General features: G+C 52.0%; 2 protein-coding genes across 3 annotated transcripts in view; both read right to left on the reverse strand.

Moving 5' to 3' along the window:
- Positions 1-2289: 2289 nt before the first annotated feature.
- Positions 2290-14431, reverse strand: LOC127669385 (orphan sodium- and chloride-dependent neurotransmitter transporter NTT5-like). 2 transcript variants are annotated; one of them, XM_052163217.1, is made up of 12 exons: positions 14038-14431; positions 11599-11882; positions 11327-11484; positions 11128-11245; positions 10848-11026; positions 8234-8344; positions 7883-8124; positions 4619-4805; positions 4169-4370; positions 3873-4032; positions 3456-3621; positions 2290-3200 (listed from the first exon to the last, which is right to left on the reverse strand). In XM_052163217.1, the coding sequence occupies exons 2-12, from the start codon at positions 11855-11857 to the stop codon at positions 2748-2750; spliced, it is 2235 nt and encodes a 744-aa protein (XP_052019177.1). In that variant the 5' UTR covers positions 11858-11882; positions 14038-14431; the 3' UTR covers positions 2290-2747. The 2 variants fall into 2 exon arrangements, with proteins under 2 accessions (XP_052019177.1, XP_052019167.1); XM_052163207.1 differs by having other exon boundaries at positions 11119-11245.
- A 3640-nt stretch (positions 14432-18071) lies between these two features.
- Positions 18072-18791, reverse strand: part of Slc6a16 (solute carrier family 6 member 16) — a 29215-nt gene continuing 28495 nt past the window's right edge. The window contains exon 13 of the mRNA XM_052163229.1: positions 18072-18633. Coding sequence (XP_052019189.1) covers positions 18409-18633 — 225 coding nt within the window. The 3' untranslated portion in view covers positions 18072-18408. The remainder of the gene's footprint in view (positions 18634-18791) is intronic.

The following is an 18791-nucleotide window of genomic DNA, read 5'->3' on the forward strand; positions in this document are numbered from 1 at the left end:
AGGCCACAGACCACAGGCCAGTCTTGTGAAGGCGATACCTCAGATGGGAGACCCTCTTCCCAGATGTCCTTAATTTGTGTCAAGTTGACAAAAATCTAACCAGCACAGTCTCCTTAACATAAGCAGTCTCTGCTGGAGTTAAGCACCTCACCCATCTCTCCTGGGTCACCCCTTCCACCTCAACTCCACATATCTGTTCAAAAGACTCCACCCAGGTGAGGACCCAGGCCTGGACTCAGGCTGAGACCCAACTTCTTTCCAGGGATAACAACCACCTCCAAAATCCCCATTAATCTCTCCTTTTCCTGATTTGAGGTGTGTGTGTGTGTGTGTGTGTGTGCATTTGCCAGGAGAGGCCTGATTAGGATATTCAATCCCGTGTCTTTTTACTATCGATTTAGGTATAACTTAAGAGACCTACCCACGTGGGAAGAGGGAGCCGCAATCGGAAATTTGCCTCCATCAGATTGGCACGTAGGCGAGTCTATGGGGGCATTGTCTAGACTAATTAATGCTCTTGATTGATGTGAGAGGGCCCAACTCACTGTGACCTTTGCCATTCCTAGGCAAGTGGGTCTGGGATTTATATCAAAGGACTGAGAGTTGTCCTTCCACGGTTTCTGCCTCCAGCTCCTGCCTGGCTTCCCTCCCCGATGGACTGTAACAGCTACACTGAAGGAAAACCTTTCCTGCTGAAGTTGCCTTTGGCCATGGTGTCTATCACAGCAACCAAAAGCAGAGTGAGACACATCGGCTGGAGCTCGAGGTCAGCGTGGGGGCTGGGGAGCTGGACTCGGTCCTCTGCACAGCCACAGAGGGCTCTTAACTGCTCGGCCGTCTCCAGCCCGGCAACTCAAGGCGAGCTATATCTAATTTACACACCCCATCCATTTCTCTAAGGTGCCACGATAGCCCCCACCCCATTTTCCTCAATTTCCACTTTCCCCCCACTTATTTATTCATGTCATATCCCGATCGCAGCCCCGCCTCCGGCACGTCTGTCTGTGTTCTGCCGTCCCCCATGGACTGACATTGTATAGGACAGAAGGCTTTTTCTTTGGAATTTGGCTTTTTTTTTTTTTTTTTTTTGGTTTTGTTTTGGGTTTTGAGACAGGGTTTCTCTGTGTAGCCCTGGCTATCCTAGAACTCACTCTGTAGACCAGGCTGGCCTTCAACTCAGAGATCCACCTGCCTCTGCCTCCTGAGTGTTGCTGGGATTGCATACCTGGTCTCTTTGGGCTTTTTGATGGCTCCCCACAGGTGTGAACAGGTGACCTCTGACCCCCCAGCAGCCCTCAGGGATCAGGAATGCAGCGCTGAGTGAGTGTCACTGTTTTGGCTAGAGCGGCTTCAGAGTATCTTAGACACACCTACGTCCAATGAATAAAAAGCACTCCGAAGTCAGGTGAAAACCATCCTTACCTCTCAGGACCCCGGGAGGCTGGAGATGGCACAGTAGTTAAGAGCACTGGCTGCTCCTCCAGATTTACCTCCCAGCACAGAAACACTGCGACTCCAGTTCCAGGGGGTTCAAGGCCCTCACCCCAAGTTCACACTTCTTTAGGGAGCCAAGTGCGCGCGCGCGCACACACACACACACACACACACACACACGGTTTATGTATATAGTGCACATGGGAGTAAAACACTCGTATATGTAAGGGACCTGGGCCCTTCTGCTGTGGGGACACATGCTCTCAGGAGCTCTCTGGGAAGTGCATGTGTGTGAGAGGGGACACGGTGCGCACCGCTGGCACGTGCCGTCTGTGTGCGTGAGAGGGGACACCGTGCGCACCGCTGGCACGTGCCGTCCGTCCGTGTGTGTGTGTGTGTGTGTGTGTGTGTGTGTGTGTGTGTGTGAGGGGACACGGTACGCACTCTGGCACGTGCCGTCCGTGTGTGTGTGAGAGGGGACACGGTGTGCACCGCTGGCACGTGCTGTCCGTGTATGTGTGTGTGTGTGTGTGTGTGTGTGTGTGTGTGTGTGTGAGGGGACACGGTACGCACTCTGGCACGTGCCGTCCGTGTGTGTGTGAGAGGGGACACGGTGTGCACCGCTGGCACGTGCTGTCCGTGTATGTGTGTGTGTGTGTGTGTGTGTGTGTGTGTGTGAGAGGGGACACGGTGCGCACCGCTGGCACGTGCTGTCCGTGTGTGTGAGAGGGGGACACGGTGCGCACCGCTGGCAGGTGCTGTCCACGTGCGTGAGAGGGGACACCGTGCGCACCGCTGGCACGTGCCGTCCGTGTGTGTGTGTGAGAGGGAGACACGGTGCGCACCGCTGGCATGTGTCGTCCACTGCCTCATTTATTGACAGACAGCATCGCTATCTTGGTGCCATCTGAGATGACCATCCCTGGGAGGTCAGCCACATTTCTGACAGGCATGATGTCTAGGCAGGGCTAGAGGGACCACTGTGTCTCTCGGGAACTGGGACCGTGCTAGAGGCCCATCTGGACAGACCAAAATTGTGTCCATATCAAAGAGAGGGAGGGGCACTGGGGCCTGCCCTGGGCACAGTGTCCAGTGCTAGAGGACGGACTCCTGAGTCGCCCCTGACTGTCTGAGGCTCATGGCGGCTACCACAGAAGTCGGGGCCGGGTGTCTTGGAGCCCGTGTTCTGCTCTCCGTGGGGCCGGTACAGGGGTTGGTGCACATCACCCGCTACCAAAAACAGATGGTGCGGCCACTGCTAAGCAGGGCTCTCACAAGCCTTTCCTTCACAAGTCTCAAGCCTGTCACTTCTCTCAATGTCCGTAGAAGTCAGAAGCGCTTTCCGGGAGGCCAGTGTGCTTTGATGTCTCAGGGAAGGTGAAGGCCATGGAGACTCCGCGGGAGGACAGCGTGGTGCCCGGGAAGCTGAAGCTGGAGTATTCTTCGCTGTCCCTTTTTTTTATCAGGATTTGGGGATGGAGGAAGGGCTCTGGCGGACCCTTGCTTTGGAATAACGCCTTGCTTTTCTCCTGGTTTCTGAGGGTGAGCTTCCTCATGGGGTGCACAGGCCACTGGGTGACCCTGTTGGGCACCGTGACTGTTTTCTTGGAGGAAAACGGCTTTTCTAAGGTTTCACAGATGTTTTGGTCTTCCAGATACCACCAGTGCTGCAGTGGGTACATGGGGATCGGCAGCAGGGCCAGGACACTGAGGAAGGTGACCCAGCCCAGGGCTATCTTCTGGTAAGGCCGCTTCACTTCCTGGCCCTGGGGACAGGGATAGTGGGCCACAGAGGGGAGGGGCTCAGTCTGGGTGCAGTGTCCCCAGGTCCCTGGGGGTAGGATATACAGGGCGAGGACTCAGTCTGGGTGCTCTGAGTGCAGGGTTCCCAAGTCCCTGGGGTAGAGTAGGAGATGTGGGATTGGGGCTTGTGCCAATGTGCTTGGGTCTCCAGGTCCCTGAGGGCAGGAGATACAGGGTGGGGTGCTGGACTCCTGGGTCCCCACAGGCAGGGGCCGTACCATGCTATTATTCCAGGAGACATAGTAGAGAGATTCGCTGTGGTAGAGATTCAGGAAGTAGATGGTGAGCAGAGCCAGCAGCGTGGGCAAGGTCACGTAGCTCCACAGGAAGGTGAAGGGGGACCACACCAGGCGGCCCAGCTGGCCGAACATCTCAGCCCTGAACCTGGTTGGAGGAGGGAACAGACAGGACATCTATAACCTGGACAGAGGGAGGGGGACCAGGCCCTCCCTGGCCCTGGGACAGCAAGGTTGTCACCCCGTGAGAACTGTTCAGTCCACTGGACTGTACCTCCCTGGGGGATCTGTCTGCTGTCTGAGGACCCATGGGGGTGCCTGTGTCCCAACAGGCCTACAGTGGACTTAAGAGCTCAGCATCCCTCCCGCCCCTCCCCCCTCCCCGAGACCGGAAATCACCTCTTTACTCCATAGACCCAAGCCAGAGAGAGGTTCTGAATCACCACAATTATGACGAGGACCATAGGAACCAGGTGGTCATCGAACAGGAACACCAGGTAGCTGCCGGGGCGGCTGGAGAAGACGAGGCTACCCAGAAATCCTCCCAAGCAGACAAGCACTAAAGGTCAAAGTTGATTGGGCCACACTGGGGTTTGTGAGTTGGGGGTCCCTGTGGATGCTGGAATACTTGGGGTGAGTATGGGGAAGGTTACAGGGCATGAGTTTTGGCTTTTATTTTTGTTTTTTGTTTTTACCTGGTACCAGCTTGGGATGCTTTGCGAAGGTAGAGATGTTCTTCTGCAGGGGAAGCACGATGCCCTCCAGGAGAGTTAGCATGGTGCACAGGCCCATGATAGCCAGAGACACGAAGAAGATGATGGCCCAGAAAGAGGAACCGGGAAACAGGGAGATGGCTTGAGAGAAGGCCACATAGGCCAGGCCAGGGCCCTCCATTAACTGTGGGGGAGAAGGGTTCTGAGGCAGTGCAGTATCTGGATAGGGTGGGGATGGTGCAGTACTTGATTAGCAATGTCTTTCTTTCATGGGTAGAAATATGACACCCAGCATGGAAGTTTGAGGTAAAAGTGTTGAAAGTTAGCCTTCCTTGGCTGGCTGACGTGGGTGACATTTTCTGGGTTGTCTGATGTGAGCTACAGTGTAGCTGCCAGTGTAGCGGCCAGGCCTGGCCCCTCTGACAAACACACCTTTTCCTTCTGCACCAGGATGCTGCAGGGCAGGGTTAATTGGGCGATCTCATTCTGTAAGCTGCTGGGGAGATGGCTGATCCAGTTTAGGTATTCCGGTGGGGATTTATGGATGATGTCTTGGGGAGGCCAGGCGGCCTGGGGTAGCACACCGTTGGCTATCAGGTTGAGCAGACTGGTGACACTACTGACAGGGTTGGAAGGGAAAAGAAGACAGAGACTGGACTGACTTGTCAGCCGCCACCACCCAAGGAGAATGGGGACCAGGTATGGTAGGGCTGTCCAGGAAGTGTGGGGGTCATGGCTCGCAGCCCACGGTTGGGGAGTGCCACCTCGTGAGAGCCTCTTTGTGTCTGAGGACTCAGCAGGGTCCTGACAGCACACAGGGAGCTACACGGCCAGGCAGGGCAAGCTTCCTAGCTTCCTTTGTCTGCATTTTGTTTTGGTTTGTTCATTTTTGAGACAGGGTTTCTCTGTGTAGATCTGGCAGTTCTAAAACTGGCTCTGTAGACCAGGCTGGCCTCCAACTCAGAGATCTGCCTGCCTCTGCCTCCCAAGTGCTGGGATTAAAGACATGTGCCACTATTTTTTTTTTTAATTTAAAAAAGATTAAAACAAAACAAAATAATGACTCAGCAGTTCAGAGCACACGCTGTTATTGCAAAGGACCTGAGTTTTGTTCCCAGAAACCACAGGACAGCTCCCAGAAGTCTCCAGCTCTTTGGGGTTCCCTTGCCTCCTGCATGCAGGTGGTGCACGCGAACTCGTAACAAGTACAGACAAATACACATAGATAAAAATTTTGAAAAATTGTTTTGAGACAGAGTCTCAGTATGCAACTCTGACTGGCCTAGAACTCAGTGTGTAGTCCAGGCTGTCCCATAAAGGTCTGCCTGACTTTGCCTCATAAGTCTGGGATTAAAGGCATTTGCCACTACGTACAGCTATTTTATTTATTTTTTAATAATATGATGAATTTTAATTTTCTATGTATATGGGTGTTTTGCCTGCATGTATATGGTGTATATTCCTGGTGCCTATGGAGACCAGTAAAGGGTGTTGGATCCCCCAGTAATAGAGTTACGGAGGGTTGTAAGCCACCATGTGGATGTTAGAAATCAAACTCAGGTCCTCTAGAAAAGCGAGTATTCTTAACTGAGTCAACAGTTCTCAACCTGTGGGTCACAATCTCTCTGGGGATAAAAGAGCTTTTAGACATTTATGATTCATAATACAGTAGCAAAAGTAGTTGTGAGGTAGCAACAAAGATAACTTTATGGTTGGGTGTCGGAACAACGTGAGGAACTGCAGAAAGCAGAACTATCAGGAAGGTTGAGAACTCAGTCATCCCTTCTTTGTTGTTTTGTTTGTTTGTTTGTTTGTTTGTTTTGTTTTGTTTTCTGAGACACGGTTTCTCTGTATAGCCCTGGCTGTCCTGGAACACACTCTGTAGACTAGGCTGGCCTCGAACTCAGAAATCTGCCTGCCTCTGCCTCCCAGAGTGCTGGGATTACAGGCGTGCGCCACCACTGCCCAGCCATTTTTTTGTCTTCATTTTTCAGTCCACTTGGTCAATTAGAGACCTTGCCAGGTATGGTGGTGTGATCTCATTGTGACCTGACTTTCAGTTTCCTAGGTGTAGGCTGGGTATTGTGGTGCATGCCTATCACCTGGGGACTCAGGGAGGACCAGAGAGTGGGGTCAGAAGTTCAAGGTCATCCTCAGCCACCTAGAGAGGTCAAAGGCAGTGTTGGCTGTATCAGGCCCTGCCTTTCAATAAAAACTCAACGTTCTGAGGACAGATTACTGGCCATACAAACCTGAGTCTGAGCTCCAGAACCACACAAAAGAGAGAAACAGACTCCCCAAACTTGTGTTCAGGTCACAATAAGCATGCCTAGATTGTGGGTGTGCCTAGATTGTGGGCGTGCCCATGTGCACAAGCATCAAACAAACAGCAAACAAAAACTTGGGCTAACCCCAACTTTCCCATCTTTGGCATCCTAATTGGAAGGAAAACTGTGGAGCTATTAAACATCTGTGAATGAGAGAGGGTTCAGTGGTTAAGAGCACTGACTGCTCTTCCCGAGGTCCTGAGTTCAACTCCCAGCAACCACATGGTGGCTTGCAGCCATCTTTAATGTGATCGGATGTCCTCTTCTGGTGTGTCTGAAGACTGCCACAGTGTACTTACATAAAACAAATAAATCATTTTATTTTAAATCTATGAATGGTATAATTAATGAAAAAAAAAAAAAACCCAGGCTCATGAATTTCAAAAAGAGCAAGGTAGGGCATATGGGAGAGGCTGGAAGGGTGTGTACAGGTGTTTTCCCTCAGGGGCTGGGAGAGTGTGGGATCTCCTGGGACTAGTCACAGATGGTGTGAGCCATCATTTGGGTGCTGAAGACTGAACCCAGGCCCTCTGCAAACGAACCCTTTGTTCTTGTTTTATTTTTGCTTTCTTGAAACGGTTTCTCTGTATAGCCCTGGCTGTCCTGCAACTTGTTCTGGAGACCAGGCTGGCCTCGAATTTCATATATCCGCCTGCCTCTGCTTTGCCGGTGCTGGGATTAAAGGCAATGTGGCACGAGTGCCTGGCTGTAAGGCAGTGTTCTTAACCACTGTGAGATCTCTTTAATCCTGGCACACACCTTTAATTCCAGCACTTGGGAGGCAGAGACAGGTGTGAAGCCAGCCTGGGCTACAGAGTGAAGTCCAGGCCAGGAATGGACAGACAACGAAACCCAGTCTCAAAAACAATATAAAACAAAACAGAACAGCCATGTGGTACCGGCCTTAAATCCCACCACTTGGGAAGGCAGAATAGTAGATCTTTGAGAGTTTGAGGTCTATAGAGCCAGTTCTGAACAGCCAGTGATACACAGAGATACTCTGTTTCAAAAAGAAGAGGAGGAGGAGGAGGAGGAAGAGGAGGAAAGGAGGAAGAAGAGGAAGGGATGAGGAGGAGGAGGAAGAGGAGGAGGAGGAAGAGGAGAAGGAGGAAGAGGAGGAAGGGATGAGGAGGAGGCGGCTCAGACACCAGCACTTCCTGACTCCCCAGCTCTATGCTGTCAGCTGTTTCTGGAGGCTCAGCACGGGGTAAATAAGCAATATGGAAATGTCCCCCAACTTCATTTGCAATTTCTGAGACTGAGGAGAAGGTAAAGCAGGCACCCTGGAGAGCTTTGTTTGGCAAGATGGTGGGGCTGAGGAGAGCTGAGGTGGTCCCTCCCGCCTTGGCTGCCTGATTATGTCACCCACCTCTCGACACACCGACTGCCGCTGGTTGTGGCCCAGAAGCCCAGCACGAGGAAGGTGACGGAGGAACTGAGCACCGAAGTCGCCAGGTTGACCATGGCCACAAAGGACGCGCACTTGATGTAGTTCTCACCTCTAGTCTGGTAGGAGGAGAAAGTGATGATGGTGCCCATGCCGAGGCCGAGGGAGTAAAGAACATGGCCTCCAGCCTGACGCCATGCGTCCAGTGATGCCAAGATGGAGACCTGTGGAAGACAGGTGTTTGGAGTGGTGTCTCGGGAGAGGGGTGAAGGACAAAGCAGGAGGCCTGGGTAAGGGGGAGGGGTGATGGGGAGTCTGGGCCCCCGGCCTCACCTCTGTGGTCACCAGGCGCCTGAGGTTGGCCTTCACGCCTTTCAGGAAGAAAGTGCGGATGAAGAAGCAGAGGAGGAGGATGTTGGGGAACAATATGGAGAAGATCATCATCTGGCCGTGTGGGTCAGGAGACGCAGGGAGGAGGAAGACAGAGAACACATTAGCGGGGGTCTCGAGGGTGAGCAGGATGGTGTGAGGAGTGGCCAGCGGCCAGGGGCCAGGGAGAGTGGATGCGTGCAACAGGGCAGTGCCTGCGCAATGCCACCCAAGGTTGACCTCTGGGCTCTGTGAGCTTGTGCTGCACCTGCACACAAGCAAGTCTATCACGGGGGCCTTTCAGTGCCCACTCTGATGCCAAGCTCCCCAACCACATGGTAGCCATGCTTCTGTCTCCAAAGTCTCTCCTGTTTCTTTTCTTCTTTACCTACAAATCCTTCCACTCTGTCTCAGGCCCCACTAGCTCCCTTCCTCCTTGCTATCTACCTTGGGTCCTGAGTCGGGGTCTATCGATGGAACGGATGGATTAGACAAGGCTGGCCTCCTGTCTCTGCTTCCCAGTTCTTGGTTCTAAGCGGGATTCTAACCAGACCTGGGTGCTGGAGATTAAACTCAGGAACTTCCGTTTCTGTTTTGCTTTTATTTATTTATTTATTTATTTATTTATTTATTTATTTATTGGGGGGGGGGCGTTCTCTGTGTAGCCCTGGCTGTCCCGGAACTCACTCTGTAGACCAGGCTGGCTTTCCACTCAGATCCACCTGCCTCTACCTCCCAGGTGCAGGGATTAAAGGCGTGCACCACCACCACCACCACCACCACCACCACCACCACCACCACCACCTGGTCAGGCTTCTGTGTCAGCCATCTATGTCCCCAGGCCATGATGACTACTAACCTTGTCGCCCCGAGTGCATTTAGAGTTATCCAGGAGTTTGATACATGCCTCTGGGTATGTTTGTGAGCTGTGCTAGAAGAGGATTAACCAATCTGGAAAGACCAACCTTGACCGTCCCTTGTGGGACCGTGTAAGGCAGTCTGTGGCCTGGCTGAGCAAGGCTTACTCTGGAGACCCGGTAAAACATTCTACAAGGGATGGAACCCAGACTGTTGACTCACCTCCATAATCCTGTGGCCATCAGTCACGCATGGCCACGTCCTAGACCCCTAGCGTTCTGGCTGGACTCCACCCCTACAGTCACCAGGCTACAGCCAGGCTTTCCCCGCCCCACAGTTACCTGACTGTTACCCAGCCGACTATAAAGGAAGGCTTCTTGCCTCCTCTCTCTCTCTCTCTCTCTCTCTCTCTCTTTCCCTCTCCCTCTCCCTCTCTCTCTCTCTCTCCCTCTCTCCCTCTCCCTCTCTCTCTCCCTCTCCCTCCCCCTCCCTCCCTCCCTCCCTCTCCCTCCCTCCCCCTCCCTCTCTCTTTCCCTCTCTCTCCCCCCTCCCCCTCCCCACTCTTGCCTCTCTCTCATCTTGTCCCTTGTCTCCCTGTTTCCCCTCTTTCCACGTGGTCATGGCCAGCTCTCATCCCTCTATCTTCTTTCTCTCTTTACTTCTCTATCTCCTTTTCCCTTCCCACTTTTCTATGATAAAGCATTGAAACTGTGAACGGTCTCTTCTTATCAAACCCGCCGTGGAAGAACATGGAGCAGGCTTCAGCGTCTCCAGCCACCAGGAAAGGACCCAGCCTCTTCTCAGCCAAGCTTCTTCTACAGGTACCCGGGAAGCCCATGCCAGAACAGCACGGCCTTCTGAGCTGGACTCCCTCCCCGCTAGCCAGGCAGCCTCTCTCTCTAAGTACTCGGGCACCCGCTGCCCCTACCCCGGTGCGGTGCGGTGCGTGGGTCTCGTCAGTTTTCCCTTCTGCGGGCCTTGCCCGCCAGTTTTCCGGGCCCGCCCGCCTGTTTTTTTTTCCCCACAGTCCCTGTCCACACCCCTCGGGCCTGGAGCTTGATGGAGTGAGAGGGGAAAGGAGAGAGACCCCTGAGCAGCAGCAAGAAGCTCATGCTGACGCCTGCTCTGTGGCAGCCTGAGGCGGTGTCAAGTCCCAGCCATGCGCTCCCAGTGCCACAGGACCTCGTGTTGTCATGCCCTCCCCTCCACAGTGGACTGTATACCTCGAGCCATGAGCCAAAATAAATCCTTCCTCCATGATGTTGTTTCTTGTCAGGCCACAGTGATAGGAAGTAATGACAAGGGGCCCCTCCGCCCTGGGTCCGCTAGTCCTAGTGGAGTTTACATTTGCAGGGCTACAGCAAGAATGAAGTGTTTTGGCCTCCGAGGATGTGCGAGGGAGTCCAGGTGTTCACAGGGACACAAGAAACCAGAACGAGGACATAGAGGTAGCCACACACACCACATAGGCTATAGACGGGATGCTAGAAACATCTGGGAACAGCTGTGCATATTAACAGGCACATGGTAAAGCCCGGGAAGGCTGGGACCCAGGGAGAGCTGAGAGATAGATCAGGTCTCTCTGCACAGTGACAGTGACCGGGAGGGAAGCTGGGTCACACAGCTTTCTCGAAGCGGGTGTGGCCTCTTGCGTGGGACTTTTGCTGGAGACACTGGTGGCCCCGAGGCCCAGGAGGAAAATGGCCGTCAGGGCACTTACTAGCACTGAAATCTTTATCCTGGTGACCATGCTGACATAGAGGAGGATCCATGTGGCAAAGAGGCACAGGGTCACGTTTGGGACCAGCATCTTTATCCCTTCTTCCATTTGATTGGATGCTCGGAGGATAGTGCGGTACCAGAAATACTGGTGGGGCTCTGACCAAAGGCAGGCGTTGCCTGTGGAGTGGGATGGAAAGAGCCAGACACTTACAGGCCATCGCGCGGGGGGCGTCTCCCTAGTGTGTGCATTCCCCCGTCCCACTCCTTACCAACCATACTTAAATTTTCCATCAAGGGGCAGTGTTCCCAGGGTAAAGGGTAATCAAAGGACTGGCCGAGGTAGAAGAGGCTCCAGGAGACCAGGGCGCTGTTATAGAGGACCACCAAGACGCAAGCCTGTGGAGAAGAAGCTGTGCTTGAGGGCGTCACGCAGGAGAGTGGACTCGGGGACCTGTGGCTCTGCTAGCCCACACCTACCAGCATGCTGGAGTAGCCCACACCGCTAAGCCAGGGGACCAGATACTTCCAGGCCCGGATGTTGTCCATCCGTAGCCACTGTCCTATGACCATCTCCATGTACATGAGGGGGATGCCCAGCAGCAGGAGGAGGATGAGATACATCAGCAGAAAGCTCCCTGTGCGGAGAGAGGAGAGGCTTGCTCAGGCAGTGGGGAACCCCGCACCCATCACGCTCTCCCTGGGGACCTTGACACCCCTTCCTTAATCTCAGACCACAGTCCCGGCCTCACCTCCTCCATTCTGGTGGCAGAGGTACGGGAAGCGCCACGTGCTACCAAGTCCGATGGAGAAGGCCACGAGGATCAGGATATTCTCCGTCTTCCTAGTCTGGAAGTGGTTCGGGATCTTGGTAATGCGGACGTCTTTGGTCTTGAAGCCCCAGGACAGAGATGTGGGGTTCTTGCTCTTCCTGCTTGCTGTGGGCTCTTCGTCGATAGACTCTTCCTTCTCCTTCTTCGATTCTGGAAATTCTTCAAAGATTTGGTCCATGGTGTTCTCTGCACTGGCTCAACTCCTGATGGGGTTTTGAGGTCACCAAAAACAGATGTTAGGGACAGATTTTCGTGTAGCACCAGCATCCAGAGAGGCATGGGGAAACGGAGAGGCTTGCTTTACAATGAGTTGTCCTGGCTGAGGGGATACATATCCTGTAAGGGTGCTTGCTGCCAACCTAAGTTCAGTTCCTAGGCCCCATGCTGGGAGGAGGGAACAGATCCCGAGAGGTGTCCTCTGACGTCCATGTGGCATGTCCGTGGTACGCTCGCGCACACCACGCAGTAAATAAAATATTTAAGAAGCATATATTATTGGATGTTTTGGCTTTATACAGCTTTGGAGTGTATATATTTGTTTAGAGACAGGTTCTCACTAGCTCAGACTGGTTTCAAGCACCTTATGTAGCTGAGGATGGCTTGAAATTCATCATCCTCCTGCCTCCACCTCCTGAGTCCTGGGGTTACAGGTGTGGACCTCCATTCCTCGTTTTCCTTTGTATTTTATAATTTAAAAAGAGGCATATGCTCTATGCACATTGCTCAGAAAAAGGCCATGTGCTTTCAAACACCTGTCATTTATGCCACAGAAAATACACAAAAGGAAACCACACATGTCTCGTGGTCAGCACTATCCAGGGGCTGAAGGGCGTGTCAGCCATCACAAGACCTTGGGTGACTCACAGCCCTCTGTAATTCCAGCTCCAGGGGTCTGACACCCTCCTCTGTCCTTCGCAAGGCACCTGCACTCAAGTGCATATACCCCCCCACACACACACAAGTAAGTCTCAAACAATAAATATTCATGTATGTGTGCACGTGGAGATCAAAGTTCAACAGCAGATGTCTTCCTCAATCGTTAACTATCTTCCTGTTTCAGACAATGCTAGCACAACCTAGCGTTCATATTTAGGCTAAATTGGCTAGTTAGTGACTTCTGGGGAGACACCTGTCTCCACTTCCCCAAGCTGAGTTTACAGATCCTTGCCCTGTGCCAAGCTTTTATGTGGGAGCTAGGCAGGAAACTCAGGTTCATGGTCCGATAAGCATGGAAGCCACTAAGCCCTCTCCAGCAGTTTTAAGACATTAACACCCTTCAAGGGCCAGGGTGTCAGCAGTCCTAATTTACATGCATACTCAGCTATAGATATGGATACGGTCCCAGGATCACAGACCCTCAGGCTTTTTACCTCACTAGGACACTAGAAAAACCTTTGTTCCCATTCTGCAGGCAGAGAGCAGCCAGTGTCGTCTTTGGGAACAGAGCAGATATCTAGCAAGGTTTGAACTTGTGGCTCGAGAAGGGAGAGTACTAATTAACTAGGTGAGGTACCTCCTGGCTGATTTTTTTTAATTGGGGGAGGGGGCATGAGTATATGTGTCCAAGGATCACAGGAGGATCCTGGATCTCCTAGAGCTGATGTTATAAGATGTCATGGTGCCTATGTCTGTGGTAGGTCCTCTTAGCTGCTAAGTTCTCTGCTCACCAGCTGTCTGGTTCACATTTGAGGTTTTAGTTTAACAAGGTTCAAGGCCTGTGTGCTGTTAAAAGATACCACGATTTTAGCTGAGTGTGACGGCATACTCAGAACTCCCAAGGCTGACCTAGGACTAGCAAGAATTCGAGGCCAGATCGGGATACACAGTAAGCCTTTGTCTCAAGAGTTAAAAAAAAAAAAAAATTATATCATGTGACCTTTTATTTTATGACATTGGGACTAAAGAAACTTTTGTTATAGTATATGTGGATATACACGGGATCGAAACCTATGTATTAATATCTACATATACTATATGGATTTCTTACAAATTATAAGTATTTTCCTATGCCATATTTATTTATTATTTTGTTTCATGAGACAGGGTCTCTCTATATAGCTCTGGCTGACTAGGACCTTGCTAGTAGGCCAGGCAGTCCTCGAACTCACAGTGATCCTCCTGCTTCTGCCTCCCAAGTGCAGAATTAAAGGAATGCTACTACTTATTGAGACAAGATCTCACTGTGTTGTAGCTCTAGCGGTCCTGGACCGCTCTATGTAGCTCAAGCTGGCCCCAGAAATCCTCCTGCCTCTGCACCCGCAGTGTTAGGATTGAAGGAGTGCGCCCCCACACCCAGCCTCAAAACTTGGTTGTTAACAGTTGCTCATTCTCCAGTGTCACTACAGAACCTGTAGGTACCTCCGGTGGTCTTCTGAGATGGAGACAGCTCGCCAGCAGCGTCCCGATGGCGCCCCCCGCGGCCCGGAAGGGAACGGCGGCCTCGCCACGGACGGCTTTCCAAGTGGGAAGGGCGGACGCAGTGGTCCGTACCCGCCTCAGCGCGCGAACGGAGGGCCTCGGCCCCGCGCCGCTCGTGGGAGGAGAGTCCCACGTCGTCGCGGCCCGGTGGTCCACGAACCCGCGCGGGAAGCGGCTACTTCTCTCTCTGTCCCAACGAGCTGGCCCGTGACGTCACGGGTTGCCAGGTAGACTTCACACGTTCACAGGAAGGAGGGAAAAAAAAGATGCCAGAAAAAAATGCCAACTGTCGGGACCTACGACCCCAGTGCTTGAGAGGCAGAGAGGTCGGTGAATTCCAAGGCCTCTTGGAAACAAGACAGAGATAAAAAGTAATAATAGAAGGAGGAGGAGAAAAGAAAGCAGAAAAGAAAAAGAAACAAGCCGAAGAAGAGGAAAATGTAGGTCCAAATGCTATTTTCGAAACTACTTGAGGAAATGTGAGAGAAATGAAAAATGAAAAAAAAAAAGGCTCCAAATTTAGAATTGTAGTGACATCTTATATGAAATTCTAGATGAACAATTTCTAAAACTCTAGAGAAGGTAGCAGTGCTGGCAGATACGCTGCTAGAGTGAGCCAAGGCTCTGGGGTTAGGATTCAGAAGATGAATACGATCTGTCCCCGAGAGGAGCATGGGGCCCCGTGGGCTACGAGAGGAGCTTTCCTCAGGCTTGTAACGTCAGCTAATCCGTGCTGCTCAAGGTGCCCGCGGGCCTTCGCTCGCACCCACTTGAGACCCGGACCCAGAGCATTCAGCCAGAATCACTGCTGGGTGAGGCTGAAGATGCGATCTTTAAAAAAATATATGTGCATACGCACACTTGCACACACTCGCACACACGTGCGCTGGTGCACGTATATTTGTGCACATGCCACAAGAAGAACCGAAGGACAACTTGCTGTGGCAGCTCTGCTTCGGCAACCTTGTTTCCAGGTCAGGTTTGAGCAGGTGCCGTTACCTGCTGAGCCATCTACCTCACCGGCCTCTTATTCATCATCTTTGCTGTCTTGCCCCTCCTGAAGCTGCAGAAAGGCGTTTCTGTGCGTTCGTTCTAGCTTAATTGTGGAAACCATTCGTACTGCATATGATCTGAGTGAGGGTGTGCGAGTAGGCAGGGGCAGGGCAGAGGGCAACGGTGATGGGTGAGGGTGGGGCACTAGCCACAGCGGGTAGGTTAGAAAGTCTCATTTGACTGTGGGAACAGGGAAGAGCAGGGTCACCATGACAGGCCGTGCAGTCCTAACTCAGAGCAGCTGTGAGCACCTGCACACTCTTGGGTCCATCAACATCCTGTCGTGGAGGAAGGAGGAACTCACAAGGCCCACCTCTAGCTGAGGTCTTCTGCACAGGCAATGGCTGCTGGCAGGGGAGAGACATTTCCTCCATGGTGCAGTCGCCCCAGGGTTCCCAGGGGCCTTTAATTAACCCCTCACCAATGTCCAGAAGAATTGGAGTCTCTGGGTCTCCAAGAAATAACAAGGACCTGAGAGTAGGGGTGGCCTCTCTGGGAAGAGGATCTGCGGAGTTCAAGGACAAGAGAGGGAAATGAGGGTGACCATGGTCACACAGGGCACTGCATACATGTGCGGAGATGACATCACGAGACCCAGGGTTACATTGACTAATGTGTGCTAATAAAGTTTTTTTTAAGTTGGATGTAAACTCAGTCAGACTGCGGCTTTAAGTACCAATTTGTAAGAAGCACAGCAGGCTGCTGGGCCTGGTGGCCAGGCCTGTCATTCCAGCTATTCAGGAGGTTGGTGCAAGAGGGCTGCAAACTAAAAGCTAGCCTGGGCAACAGCACAAATTCAAGGCTAGCCTGACTAACTCACTGAGAGTCTGTCTCAGAAAGCAGAAAGAGCATGTGGTGCTTGGGGATCGAACTCAGATCACTGGCCTTGGTGCCAAGCACTTTCAACACAGAGACAGCTTGCCGACCCAAACCTGTTCTCTCTTTCCATATCTCCCTTTACCTTTTTCAGTAGTACTGGGGATGAAACCCAAGGCCTTGTGTATGCCACACGAGCCCTGTACCACTGAGCCACGTCTACTCTGGTAGAAAGAAAACCAACTTCCACAAGTAGTCGTCTAAATACACAGGCACCATGGCATATCCATACCTACACACACACACATACACACTCATACACACACACATATATACTCCTACACATATACACATGCACACACAGATACATATGCATACACACTCATACACACATATACATGCATACATACACACACATGCACACACATACACACACACATATACACACTCATACACACATACACAATAAATGTAAAAAAATGAAGAAAAGTTATGAGAAAAAATCACGCAGTAGGAAAGTCTTGTGTGGCTATTTACTGACATTTAAGTAAGTATCGTTTGTTTGGTATATAATATTACTTTGTCAAATTTTAAGAGGGTACAGACATACCAACAGCTAAAATGATCAAGTTGGTCTCCTTCAAAATGGTGGAGAGGCCTGTGGAAGGCAGCTTGGTCTCATGGGAGAGACAAGCCAGGTAAGGAGCACTTGATCACTCAGGCTCCTTCAGAGTGTTCAGAAACATCAGAATGACAGCGAGTGACACCAGAGGTTGTTAGGCCTTGCCAGTTTCTAGTCAGCTCACTGAACCAACCTGGAGCCCTTTATGACCCCAGGTGGCAGGACCAGCCTGGGCGCTCTAGACTATCTCACCACTATGAGGAGACTGTGACAAGACAAAAGGAGGGCTCTGTCACACCTACAAGTGCTGGGAAATTGACTCTGGACAAGAGGGATCTGGAGTTATCCAGGAACCTCAGAAGACCCTGACCTTCCTGTTACTTGGCCACACCCACTCCAGCAGCCTGGCACGCCCGGGCAGTCTTGCAGCTGGGTGCCCAAGGGCCATGAGTAAGTGGCTTCAGGGGAGAAAACCTGAGAGTGAGGAGACTCAACAAGGCCTGCTGCACTCCATCAGCTTCTCCAAAACCTTAAGGTCTGCCTTGTAATCCTACTACCATGGTTGAAACGCCAAAGCTGGAACTGGGGTGAGGCAGAAGGAAGGATGGTGAAGAAATAGACTCTGACCCAGGTAGAAGGCTCTGCCTTCATTTGGATCTAGCAGGGAGGAGCGACTTGGTCCCTTGAGCTCTCTACAGAGGCCTCCACATCTCCCTGTCTTCTGAGGTTCAAGTGTGATCTAGGAACCCCAAGTCCCCTGACCTTGTCACATCTGGAGAACATCCATTCTCTGGCTCTCTGAAAACGCAGTCATTGTCACCCAGAATCTCTCTGGTCTCTGGTCACCTGGAAAGTAATGTTAGCTCCGCTCCGGAACCACCTGGCCTGGCTTAGCTGGCAGGCTCATCCAGTCAACCCCACCATGACACCAGTGATAGCTCTTTCCAAGCAATGGGGACCCTTGGTGGATTCCAGTCACATAACTCTGTTGGCCCTCAACCTGGTTGTGTACAGATAGATGTACACATAGTCCACAGTGTTGGAAAGTAAACCTCACAAATGAGTTTTAGTGGGTGGCACAGTGACTTGGCCTGCTGACCTGGGTTTTATTAATGGGGCTCACATATTAGAAGGAGAGAAACAAATCCTGCAAGTTGTCCTCTGACCTCCACATGCATGCTGTGGTGTATGCATTTGTGTACACACACACACACCACTACACAAATACAAGATTAGTTTTAAGGCTTTGTGGCCTGTGACAGGATTACTATTCTTAGCAGCAAGTACACTGCTTCCTTTCCCATTTTGTTGAGGCCATTTCTAGTCCTCTTGGCCGAGGATCAGGCTCTGGACGAGGCTTGGGAGCTGATCCAGCATCTGAATTAGTGGGGCACTGGGCTAGATATGTGGATCTAAAAACAAATGGCAGCATTGTGAAGGCCAACTGCCTGAGACATTACAGGAGAAAGCCTCACACACAGTCTGGAGCTGCAGTGACTGATTTATTGGCCAGCAGCCCCGCACTCCCCTCCCCCTGCAGGAGACCCACAGACCAGGAACAGGGCTGGCAGGACCAGCCTGGGTGCTCTGAACACTCACAGGCACTGAGCGAGGGTCTGGGGATGCACTGTATGGCAATGGAAGAGCCCAGCCAGGAAGGCGCTGCGAAGCCAGCAGCCCCACGGCTCTTCTGCCCTGGCGTCCAGGCTGTGGGGACAGCCTTCAGCTGCTGCTCAGAGCTGCCTCTTTGCTCTGCTGTAAGAGATGCAAGGTGTCAGCCTGATGAGGGAAGCTGGGGGCTCTGCTGGTGGGCAGGCTCATTAGGACTCTGTTTGGTAGCCTTGTAGAATATCCTTTGAGACCTTTTTTGTCGTCTGTAGCTGGCTACTTTCGAGTGGTAGCTTACAGGATGGTGTAGATCTGAAGGGAATCCCCAGGGTGAGACAGTATGCAAAGTATGCAGGGATGGGCATGAGGACAACAACAGACAGCCCAGCAATCAGGATCAAGGACCACATTGGAAAAATTCGAACCACCTCTTTTGACTATGGAGAGACACAGAAACACTGATTAGCACAGCAAAATCCCCAGAAGAGGAACAAGTGTGGTGGTGGGGGAGGGAGGGGAAGCTGGTGAGTTTTCTATGATCAGAGCCAATGCCCAGGCCCTCAGCTCACAGGGACTGGAAGGAGCCCCAGGATCT

This window comes from Apodemus sylvaticus, chromosome 1 (genome assembly GCF_947179515.1).
Source record: "Apodemus sylvaticus chromosome 1, mApoSyl1.1, whole genome shotgun sequence".
NCBI classification, from domain to species: Eukaryota; Metazoa; Chordata; class Mammalia; order Rodentia; family Muridae; genus Apodemus; species Apodemus sylvaticus.

Coding starts and splice junctions, on each gene's coding strand:
- LOC127669385 (XM_052163207.1), bottom strand. CDS start 11,857: ATGGACCAAATCTTTGAAGAATTTCCAGAATCGAAGAAGGAGAAGGAA. Junction 8,345..10,847: donor GGATAAAGATTTCAGTGCTA/GTAAGTGCCCTG, acceptor CCACACGGCCAG/ATGATGATCTTCTCCATATT. Junction 3,201..3,455: donor TCTCCTGGAATAATAGCATG/GTACGGCCCCTG, acceptor CCCTGTCCCCAG/GGCCAGGAAGTGAAGCGGCC.